The 12270-nt window shown below is 41.9% G+C and overlaps 1 protein-coding gene across 2 annotated transcripts in view; it reads right to left on the bottom strand.

Annotated features, from left to right (window-relative positions):
* The window catches only part of AMPD3 (adenosine monophosphate deaminase 3), a 40399-nt gene extending 31141 nt beyond the window's left edge, over nt 1-9258 (bottom strand). The window contains exons 1-4 of one of the 2 annotated variants that reach the window (XM_063289457.1): nt 9057-9258; nt 8418-8511; nt 3847-4072; nt 2381-2576 (exon numbers count right to left, since the gene is read on the bottom strand). In XM_063289457.1, the coding sequence (XP_063145527.1) occupies nt 2381-2576; nt 3847-4072; nt 8418-8439 (444 nt within the window). In that variant the 5' untranslated portion in view covers nt 8440-8511; nt 9057-9258. The remainder of the gene's footprint in view (nt 1-2380; nt 2577-3846; nt 4073-8417; nt 8512-9056) is intronic. The other variant, XM_063289458.1, reaches the window with a different exon arrangement.
* Nucleotides 9259-12270: the final 3012 nt, after the last annotated feature.

The raw sequence follows: 12270 nt of genomic DNA, 5'->3' as shown, positions 1-12270 counted from the left end.
TGTTTCCTATGGAACAGTTCCATCCCATCTGGTCCCAGACCTCCCCCCTCCCCATCCCTTAGTCCTCTTTTGGGTGCAGGAGAGACCAACTTCTTTAGCCACTTTTTTTTTAAATGTGTTGGTCAGCCAGTTAACTGATTAACCTGGAGAGTGTGAAGCCCTGGCTTACAACATTAGTGGATGGTGTGATTGAGAAGGCTCAGCTCTTGTACTTTTGTAGCCTGTGTGGTTGGAAGTTCTCTTTCTGTGAGGTCCCCAGGGAAGCCCTGATCCCTTGCTTCTCCTTCTGCTATGTTCTAAGGGCAATTTGCAGCTCCTATGCCCATCCTCACAGCTAGCCTTTTCTCAAATTCCAGCTGTTTAGCAGCATTTGTTCACTGAGTGGATGGAAACTAAGAGATACAAAAAGCGTAACTCTTCCTGCTAACAAGTGGTTGATAGGCCAAACAGCTGACCAGTCAATTCATAGTTTCAAATAATTTTTTCTTTTTAAGTTCAGTCGGTCAACAGTGGAACAGGAAAGAAAAAAAAATGCAGTGCATGAAGTAACCATGAGTGTTGGACATGCCAACCAGTGAGTGGGCAGACATATAAATTGAACGAACAAATAAATAAGTAACTTCACATATTGGATGATGTTGGGCCGGGTTGGAATTTCAGCTGAGGTATCCACCCATCACAGCCATTAGAATGCTGCACGTTAAAGCTGAATGATCACAGAGCAGCACAGGCCTATTGGAGGTGCACAGTAAGGACACACTGGGGGGGGGGGGTGTAGAAAGATCTCCCACAGATTTCCTGCCAGCTCTAGGGTGGGAAAGCAGCTGGGCGCATGTCGCCTGTATCACTCAAGAATGCAAGTGGGAGTCAATTCATGGAATGCTCCTTCATTCAAAGGAATTCCCTGCACATTAAAAACTAGAAAATTGTGCCAGAATGCTTCTTGCTGATGCCTTATTAAGTATCCTGAGGTAAAATGTTTTACAGATGGGCAGTGAAAGACTTTGTATTTCTAGGTGCGAAGATTACTGCAGATGCTGACTGCAGTCAGGAAATCAGAAGACGCTTAATCCTTGGGAGAAGAGCAATGACAAATCTCGATAAAACAGTTAAGAGCAGAGACATCACACTGACAACAAAGGTCCGCATAGTTAAAGCAATGGTGTTCCCCGTAGTAACGTATGGCTGCAAGAGCTGGACCATAAGGAAGGCTGAGAGAAGGAAGATCGATGCTTTTGAACTGTGGTGTTGGAGGAAAATTCTGAGAGTGCCTTGGACTGCAAGAAGATCAAACCAGTCCATCCTCCAGGAAATTAAGCCAGACTGCTCACTTGAGGGAATGATATTAAAGGCAAAACTGAAATACTTTGGCCACATCATGAGAAGACAGGACACCCTGGAGAAGATGCTGATGCTAGGGAGAGTGGAAGGCAAAAGGAAGAGGGGCCGACCAAGGGCAAGGTGGATGGACGATATTCTAGAGGTGACGGACTCGTCCCTGGGGGAGCTGGGGGTGTTGACGACCGACAGGAAGCTCTGGCGTGGGCTGGTCCATGAAGTCATGAAGAGTCGGAAGTGACTGAACGAATAAACAACAAAATTTAATTATCCACCCTCCGTCTGCAGTCTGGCTAAGATTTAGCACTTCCGTGACAACCACAGATAGGATTTATACATTTTAAAATATAACTTTTTAAAACAATGCGGTCCAGAGCTAATAATGCAACACACATTTCCAGAACCTTGGCTGTAGTTAATGGTTCAAGAAATTCTTCTCAGGTCTAGGCTTATTTGTGATTACTGAAGATGTTAGAAGAGATCCTTTCAGGTTAATGAAAACTGTTACTTCACATCAACTACCATCATACAAGTGAAGATGCAATATCCTATTCATTACCTCAAGCTGGGGGCCTCTGGACATTTTCCATAAAGTTATCTAGTTATTTGGCTCCAACATCACAACTATTCACATTCCCAGTAATAATATCCTGCAAATGGAACAAGGCCAGTAAGAGTCACTACGGAAAGTATGCTTGGGCCTCCTATTTTAGGTAGTGTCTAGTCATGTTGTTTAGCACTACATGCCCCCAGCTGGGGATTAGCAGGAAGAAGAGAGTGAAGAAAAAAGGTTTTCATTAACCACTATAGGAATCCCACAGGACAAATTGTGTACTCCAACTGTATCATTTGGAATACATATAGTAGTTTATTAGATCTTTATTCACTGCAACAAAGCTGTTGACCAGGACAAAATCCCCATGGCTGTTTAAACAATTCTACACAAGTGTTAGCATCATAAAATAACAATATAATTTCATGTTATACATACAATATTTAATTTAAAAAAAGAATCATCACCATCATCTGTCTGTTTGCTTACCCCAGCACAGTAATCCCCGCTAATTGTAACTCTCTGAAATTCTGGTACATCATATGTCCCTTGGATAGGCTGAAAGGCACCTGGAAGGACTGGAGTAGGAGGAGACACAAGGGGAGTGGCTGATGGGGGTTTCCATTCTTGCAGTGGAATTTGTAATGACAAGGACTGGGATCGGATCATCTTGAAACTTTTCTTCCTATATATACATAGTATACAATATTTAAGTCAACAAGACATTAATTTAAGGCAACAAAAAGACTCTTTGTTCTAGAAACCTTCTAAAAAATAAATACATACACTTCTTTATTCAGAAGCATTTTTCTACTTCATGAATCCTCTATGTTACCTCCATCTCATGTAGCACTTAGAAATGTTCAAAAGAGGTATTTAAGAAAAAAAATATTAAGGATTGTAAAATATGGTACTATACTGATTCTGCAAGGATTAGACAAATGGTCTGTTGAGACTTTTCAGTACAAATCTTAATCTCAAGAGTGTTTAATCTATCAAATCAACAATATTTGTAAACTTATTTCAAGTTTGACAGTATTAAAATGTAAACCTTGTAAATCTTGTTTGAATGAATTTCACAGTCATTTTCCCACATTAAAAAGCAGTACTTTTGTTTAATTAACTTGCTAAATATTATGACATAAGAGAACATAAATAGAAGGAACCATTTAACTGATTATGTGAAGCCCATAAACATCTTACATATTTGGGTCTCAGCCCTCCATAGCTGCTCATTGATTACTTGTCCTCTGTTCCTGGTGAGGAAGACAGAGAACCATAGGGAAAACAAGTGTGGACTTTACACACAATAGTCAGGGAGTGAGCATTTACAAAAAAAAAATAGTAATATACCTTCACCAAATGGGTATCTGCAGGGAGGATGAAAAAAAGAATGAAGTTGGGTCCTATGGGGGCTCATCCTTGCATAAAGCTGCAGAAGGAGTAGTAGGATCAACTGGACTCATGATTTGCTCACTTTTTAGCACTTTCTGTATGTATTTGCTGATTACATTTCTAAATTGCATTCCCCACCTTTCAGTTTAACTGAATAAACTAGAGTTGGTTTGGAGTCGAGTGGCACCAAACTCATTTAATAAATAAGAAAGTAATTAAGTAAGAATACATAGAGAAGAGAAGAAGAGGACAACCAGCATCAATGTGGATGGACTCAGTTATGGTGACAATGAGTACACTGTTGGAAGATCTGAAACACCAGAGTAAGGGTAGAAAATCTATCTATAGGGTTTGCTAAGAGTTGACAACAACTTGATAGCACATAATCAATCAATCAATCAATCAGGAATACATCAACAAAAAGACTAATACCATATGAAAGCCAACGGCAGGATTAGAGAGTGACAACACTTCATATTATATCTGACAGTATCTAACAACCGTTCTTGATAGACCTCAGCACTCGTTACTAAAACATTCTTTGATCCCATCAAACCTACCTTTTAGTAGTTTCCAAAGACTGCTGTTCTGCCAACTCCTTCTGAAGTTCTCTTTCTTTGGCCTCTTGTTGCCCAATAGGACAATCTTCAGGCACGGTGAAAAGTGACAAGGCATCTTTGCTATCTTCTTCTTGAAGAACCTTGGCAAAAACCTTTTCAGCTAAGAGCCGCACTGACTCGTCAACCTCAGACATATTTAACTTTGGGAATTGTCTGGGCATCTCGGCTATGAAAAATACAGAATGTTACAGGCAATTATCACAATTCTGTTATTCCGTTTAGTTAATTTAAAATGTAACAAATTCATACCACTCCAATAATTTACAAAAAGCACATTTTACCTTAAATTCTTCCATTTTTCTTTAATTCATCATCATAAGCGTTTCTGATATGAATATACCAATTTTAAAACCTTGAATAGGTCAACAGGAATTACTAAAATCAGGTAAGCTTCAAATATTCCTCTGCGGTATACAGTATATGGAAGGTTTTTTAATGGAATGTTTTCTTTCCAATTGCCATATTCATTATTTCTTAGTCCTAAATGTATTAGATGCAATTCAAAAAGCCTCCACAGTTATGTAAAAAGGATCAACGTCTGTTTGCATGATCTGCTTATCCAGGTCTGGGAGGTGTTAGTTTGTCATGTGACTATCCTAGACCAGTTAACTAACTTCTATAATTAACTCAGAGCAGGTTAGTTTAGGTCCAAAACCATCTCAGTTTGGGGCTAAGGTAACCCCCTGCCTCTATAACTATATTGTGCAAGCTGCTTACCAGAAGCTTAACTGTTCCTTCTAGGTACTTACACAAATTCAAAGCCTTAAGAAGTTGCTGTGAAAATGTGTCTCTTCTATGAACTCTTAGCCTCTGTTATAATCTTTATTTTTCCCCTGAAGCCACAAAGAGGATGGAAAAGGGTCTGAGAGAAGTGGGAATGGATAACCCCTCCCAATTCTGCCCACAATACAGCAAACATTGATAGGTGGTGCCAAACTGATTGCACCACTGTGGACTGATAAAACACAACAGGAAATTACGGCAGGCGGGAGTACTAAAAAAGTAAGTAACATAAGACTGATTCAGTCTTCCCAAACCATGTAGTGTTGGCACATGGAGGTGAGTCAAATGACATGTTGTATAAACATAATTAGTGTATGATTAAATTTAAGAAAACAATCGACCTTTTCCATACAAAACACAACAACTGAGAGAAATGTAGATTTACACTGATCACAACAGGCCTCACTTCATTTTAATTGGCTTTGCCTGAGCACTGAATAAACAGAGCTCAGTGATGACTTTATGTCCTGCCACACTATCCTGGTGCATCATCTTTGCTTAAGAATTTACTTCAAAAACGACTGAAACCAGCAGAAATAAGAAGTTATGTTTGCAATCCAACATGAATTATTTGATTATATTGTCTCTTTCCTTTAGGAGCTCCAGACAGTGCACACAACATGCTCTCTTCCAATTTTTCCCCATCACAACCTTGTGAAGTCCCAGTCCAACACCTTAACCACTACATCCTACCAGGTCTCTCTACATGAATCTACAATGGATATTTCAGTATTGCAATATTTCATGTCATTGTTTCTACAGTTAATAAAATATTTATATTGTGAAATATTTAACAGCATAAAGTATATTTAGCTTTCCTTGTTTTGTATCCATATGTATTAAGAATCAGGACACAGCACAAAATCTATTAGAGTAAAGTTAACATAGTAAAGGCTGTTTAACTAGGACTAGTTCCCCGTGGCTAAACTCAGCTGGGATACTGAGTGGGTGATTTGGATCATTCCAAGGGTATGTCTGCAAGACATACAAGCCAAAAATTGCAGTTAACAAACATTTGCATGCCATTCTCTTACCTGCTGTCATGTACAGTTCTTGAACTAAATCGTAGATTTACTACTTTTTCCAAGCCCAGAACAGCTGCAATTTTGCACTTAGAGACATTAACATTTGGAACCAGTTTGTTATAGATTTGAAATTCTGTTTTCTATAAACCCTAAATAGCAGCCACTCAGGTATAGAGTGTACATAGTAAGTGTAACATTTGAGGTTGGGAAGTTGTACTTTTACATCAGTCTTGACTCCTGGTGACTGCCTAGACAAGTCCCTGCAGGGTTTTTTTGACAAGGTTTTCAGAACTGGTTTGCCATTGCCTTCTTCCTAGGGCTGAGAGGGAGCAATTGGCCCAAAGTTGGCTTTGCTCCTAAGGCAGGATTAGGACTCACAGTCTCCTGGTTTCTAGCCCAGTACCTCAGCGACTACACCAAACTAGGTCTCTTAAGATTTGGCTTAAAGAGCCTAAAATGCATGGGCATCCATTCCTAACCACAATGATGATGAAAGGACGAAATGTGTCATGACATCACTATGCAAGCTCCAACATCACATCGCAATGTCACACACAAATACATAAGGGATGGCATTTGCATTGTGACATGCACTTAATCACTAATCCTAATCCCCTCTTGCCCCCCAAGAAACCCCTATACTCATGATGGGACATACAAAGGAGCTCACATATGTTCAATTGACTTTTTGCTTAGCCACTGTTCTCAGCCCAACATATCTCAGAGATCTGCTGTAAGAATAACACCTCTAGCTCCAGGAGGAAAGGTACAGCATAAATTTAGTAAACCAGTCCCACCTTTTTCTCTACTCTTTTTCACCTTATTCTTGACATCAAATAAGTATCACAGAGACTAGCTTCAGTTTGTTTTGAATGAAGGCACCCTGCCCCTAAAATAGGACTGTTCAAAGCTTTTTGAGCCAAATACAACATTTGGACTTGAACTGATATGCCAGGCACCATATTTCAAGAGTTGGCTGTGCAAGAAAAGGGTGAGACCAACACAGAGAACTAAATTTGATTTAAATCTAATTAAATTAAAATAAATGAATTATATTCAGCTAATGACTGTAAAATTGGAGCTTCAAGACTTATTCATTTCAGTGAAAGAGTTAAACAAGGTCCTTAATTTCCATGACTGATAACAATAGGATTTTTAAAAGAGAATTAACATTGCTTGGATTATGCTTCAACTCATTGATCCAGAAGGAAACAAAACCAAAAACAATGTTAACTTGGTAACTTGGTATACTTGGTATACTTCTGATCAGGTATTTTTTCCCAGATGTGCAGAAGAATAGTCCCACAAACATAATACAGCTAGCCAGTTGTTGATACACAGGTTTGTTGGCCTAAGAAACAATGTAATAGTTCCAGCCTAACAGTTCCAAAGGTTTTTTGCAGACTGACATCTAGGTTCATCCTAATAACAGTTCCTGACATCAAATACTGATCTATTCTGATACTTAATAAAGAAGTAAAGTATTTTAACTTCCCTATTTCTGCATAATGAGGTATTTCATTTCCTATTTCTTGTCTCTGTAACAAGGTTTCTAAAAGCACCCGCTCAGAGTAATATCCTGTGGTAAGCAACAAACAATGCAAGTTTTAAGTACAATTCTCTGTTCTAGATAGAATCATATGTAAATATATAAATATTATATTTACTAGATAAAGAGAAGCTTCATAACTCAGGTACAGAGGTTTTATTGCTGCAGTTATATCACAGATATGTAAACTATGTATGTATGTACTGTATGTGTGTGTGTGTATATGTGTGTTTGTATATACAACACTATAACCAGGCCTCATTTGCTGGCTAAAAAAATAAGAAGGAAGCTCACACTTCCAGGCTATACTTTGTTCCTATATCTATCTATCTATCTATCTATCTATCTATCTATCTATCTATCTATCTATCTATCTATCTCACACACACACACACACACACACACACAAATAAACTTTCCAAGATTAAATTCAGTGAGCACTGAGAAATTCAAGGGGGTGCTGTGATGGGATGTGCAGTATGCATGAGCCACTGAAGCTGGCTAAATCTGATGATGTCACTGCATCTGCTTCCTCCTGTACACTTACCTAATTAATGATCTGCAAAGGAGAAACTTCAAAACCCCAAGTGAAATGAGTTGTTTGGTAGGAACAGGAGTAACAGGACAAAATGAATGAAACACAAGATGCTGGGAGAGCCCTGAAATTATTAAATGAATTGTTTTGCTGTTCTTGAAATGTACTTTTTCTCTTGTCCTTTAAGAAGTAATGCCTGCATATAAGATAGGTTTTGCCCACCCCACCCCCTCTAAGTTAAGCAGATCCTCCTTTAATCTCTTCGGAGGCGGCTCGCTCCTTTCCCCTTTCGAGACGTCGAATCCGAGGCCAATTATCGAGTGAGATCCTAGCGCTTGAATATTTTATATTACAAGCCATTAAGAAAAAAGAGTGGCGAAGATGATGGACGCAGGGAGGCGGGGAGGCAGGCAGCCGACCGCGGCCAAGGGATGGGAGCCCCAGCCGGGAAAGGGGACACCACCACCACCACCCGCCTCGGGCTGAGCAGTTCTGCAGGTGCCCGAGCATTATCTTCCTCCGTCCCGGGGACAGCGGCGCGCTTGCAGTCCGCTCCCACCCTCCAGGATGAGCTCTGCGCCTTCGCCCGGTTTCCGACTTAGCGGCAACGGAGACTTACCGAGCGCCCCAGGAGCAGTCATGGTGGAGCTCGCCGAACCGGGCTGCTTTTGGCTGCTGGGCAAGGAGGTTTCACCCGAGCCGGTCGGCCTGGTCTGGGAAGGAGGCAGAAGGGGGAGGAGCCGTCGCGGTCAGAAGCTGCCGCATTCATCTCCCCCGAGTGCCGCAGCTGCCGCGGCCGGCTAGTGTAGCAGTCGGCCAGGCCGGCGGCACCCTGCTCCGGCAGGGGGTCCCCCTCCCGCTGCCCGCTTCTTTCCAGGGGCTTGGCAACAGCCCAGACCAGAGAGGCTTAATATGCAAATATTCGTCTTTCCGGATGCGGAGAGGCTCGTCCCAGGCACCGCTGTACGCCGGTGGACAGCGCGCCCGAAGATGCGCGCGCGCGCCCCTCTGGAGGACGTGCGTGCGACCCCTACACCAAGCCCCACAAAACGTTGCGAGGGTTAAGCCCGAGCCGCGGCTTCCCTCCTCCGCCCGCTCTACGCTGTCCCCCTCTGTTCCGATGCAGGGCTAGCAAAGGCAACCGTTCGTTGCCCTGCCCGGCTGGACCGCCTCGGCCGGCATTGAAAGTCCCCCGCTCTCCCCAGGGTGACAATGCGCGGCATGGGTGGCAGGACGAGCGCACGCACGCAGCCTCTACCTCAGCCAGGTGCCCTCGGCGGTTCTCTCGCGGGCGAGCTTGTCTACCGGGAATCCAGGAGATGGATGGGTCGTCTTTCCCTGCTGGGGCGCCAATCGGAGCTCTTCTCCTTGAATCCGGAGTGTGAAGAGGAAACTTCTTTTCTCAAGGAAGAAGAAGAAGGGCCGGGTCTCCGAGCCGGCTCAGTCCCTCTGGTGGAAAGGCAGAGATAACGCCGGGGCGCGGCGGCGACACGCCTTGCAGGAGTCTTGGCAAAGGCGGAGGACGCCTCCTTTCCGGAGCTGCGTTAAAGCGTAGCCCGGCTGGAGGCTATTGCGGGAGAGGGTCTGGTGCGCGCCTCGCAGCGGCCCTGGAGTGGCGACGCCAGACGCGGGAAGGATCCCCTTTCACGCGGGATGTAGGGAAGTGGAAAGGCCGGAGGAGAGTGGGTGGGCTGTTTCCTGGCCTTTCCACTTCCCTGTGGCTCCCATCAGTGCGTCTGAGCGTCTTCTTGATGCAATAAGTAGTAACTGTAGTTGGAAAAGACAAACTTAAGACTTATGGAGCACCATCCCAGCACAGTGGCGCAATTTTAAGTCGCGCTGATTTCATCTGCAGAGATGCAAACTGCTGTATAGCTCTCCCCTTGAAATCAGTGGAATTTAAATGTGCCTCTTTGGAGTGGTTGATACAGACATTGTGCCCATTATTACAGAGAACCTAAACCAGGGTTGTTGCTGTGAGGAGGGAGAGGTCAAGGTCAAGAAGATTAATTCATGATATGAATCTTTGAAGGTTATGTAATAATAACAACCAAGATCTGAAGACATAGAAAGGTAATTCTGTATTCCAAAAAGAGAAAGGCTTATATTTGGGTATGGTACTCAACATCTGAATAACATGTTGAAGCCTAAGATCTTAGTTAGAGGGCCATGTTCTATGAATGGCATGACAGTTAATTGGACTTCTTGCCTTGCCACATTTAAGAATTGTTTTCTATTCAAGATTGTCCCATATTTTTCTACTGGGGTTTCCATCTTTTTTTCTTTAATTGAAAGCGTTTAAGAAGAAAAAGGTGGAGTAACTGCACAATGCCCTTTGATTGGTAAAAAATCAGAGTTCTTCATTCCAAGTAGGCTCTCTGCATCTCCTGTTCAGAAATAAAGTGCTGCTGCCAACTCCATGGAAGGAAGCCACAGTTTAGATATTGTGATGTAAGATGAGAGAAAGAGTGTATTCATTTTATTCTGTTATGGATTGCATCCCAGTGAGACTATGAAGACTAAGTAGGTAATGGGCATCAGCCTGTATCTAGTTAATAAATAGATATTCAGGTATATACTTGCTTTAGTAAGATTAATGTATTTGTTTTTATATTATTACTGTCTTTGCTGAGGCTGTATTCCTTCCAAAGTAATTTATCCCTCTGCTCATCATCATAATCCCAGAGAAATACCTTTTATGGCATTATTTCACTGCCTCTTCTTTATACCAAAGGGACTTCTCCATGCTAACATCAATAAATTAAATTAAGTTGAAAAAATAAATGAATGAGTCAACATAAATGCACACTGAATATGTAAGATAGATCCCATGGGAACAGAGTGACTTTAGGTCCATTTTATCTTTTGTTTCTAGGTTGATATTAACCAAACTATATAACCTGCAAATATTTCTCTACCAATCTGGGACAAGGCTCAATACTGTACTGCTTAGAACAATTTCCTCCTGATGGAAAGTAAAATAAATCATTGTCTTGTATATAAATGGGAAACTCATGAAAGATTTACTTGCTATAACATGCTAAACATAGCTCCTTTTCACCACCAACTAAGTGTGTGGAGCTTGACAGCAAACTTAAATCTTCCCACTGTAGAGTATGGCCAGGACCCAAACAGCTACATGAAGTTCATTCAAGAGCTTTTTTTCAATCTGAAGCTGGCCCCCATGCCATATTGCAAACTATTTTGGAACATCAGTCAGTATTAAAAGAAGCTTGCCATGAATCAGGTACAGAAGCCAAGAAGCTTGCATTCAAATCCCTCTTGATTAGTGAATTTTTTTCAGAAAATTTGAAAATGTATAGGGTCTAGATAACAAAACAAGATTCTTAGTGATTTCCATCACAGTGTGTAAGAACATAAGCAATGCCCTGCTGGATCAGACCTCTGGCCCATCTAGTCCAGCAGTCTGTTCTCAGAGTAGCCAACCAACTGCACAGGGAAGCCCACTAGTCTCCCAGCAGATGGCCTTCACTGCCATCAAGGCTGATAGCCATTGACCTCCATGACTTCCATGAATTGGTCCAACCCTTTTTGAAGCCAGTGAAGTTGCCAGCCAAGCTGCTAGCTAGCTTCACATCTCATGTTAGCAAATTCCAAAGTTTAATTACATGTTGTGTAAAAAAAATATATTTTTGTCTATCCTGATTCTTTCAGGATCAATTTTGTTGGGTGGCCTCTGGTTCTAAAATTTTGGGAAAGGGAAAATAGCTTTTCCTTGTCCACCTTATCTACACCATGCATAATTTTGTAAACCTTAAACATGTCCCCTCTCATTTGCTTCCTGTCAGCCCTTCAAGGTTGTTCAGACAGAAACCTAAAACCAGAAGAAATAATGCTGCCTTTATTGTAAGGTTACAGTAACAGAATCTTGCAGGTCTGAAAGCCCTTCTCCCCCACACCCCTTACTTTTACTTTCCAGAGAACTAGGGAGGGTCCCTTCTGAGGCACTTTCCACTTCCCCGTTCTCTCCATGGGCTGGCTGAGATATCTTTCGTTGGACCATTGTCTAGGCTGCAGCTCCTGCTCCTCCTCCTGTCTCCCAAGGTTATTCTCACAGCCTGTCACACCTCCTCTCTAGAATAAAAAGCCCCAAATTTCTCAATCTTTCCTCATAGGGAAGTTGCTCCAGCCCCTTTATCATCTTAGTTGACTCCCTTTAAACCTCCTCTAGCTGCACTATATCCTTATTGACAGTATAACTGGAAAACTCATACACCTAACAAATATTACTCAATAGACACCATATTCCCCACTTCTGATAGGTACCGCCTTATATAAACAGGTCATAATTCACATAATCTTAAGAACTGTACACATAGGTCACAAGCAGTGTAAACTAGTCACCACATGCTGCATTTCTCATGTCACATTTCTTTAAAATATGTACAGCCCCACATGCATTCTAAACAAAACATTTGATTTGCTGGCATTTTATTTGTCATGACCTTGCT

The sequence above is a fragment of the Candoia aspera genome, chromosome 1, assembly GCF_035149785.1.
Source record: "Candoia aspera isolate rCanAsp1 chromosome 1, rCanAsp1.hap2, whole genome shotgun sequence".
In the NCBI taxonomy this organism is placed as follows: Eukaryota; Metazoa; Chordata; class Lepidosauria; order Squamata; family Boidae; genus Candoia; species Candoia aspera.
This window is presented reverse-complemented; position numbering and strand designations above follow the sequence as displayed.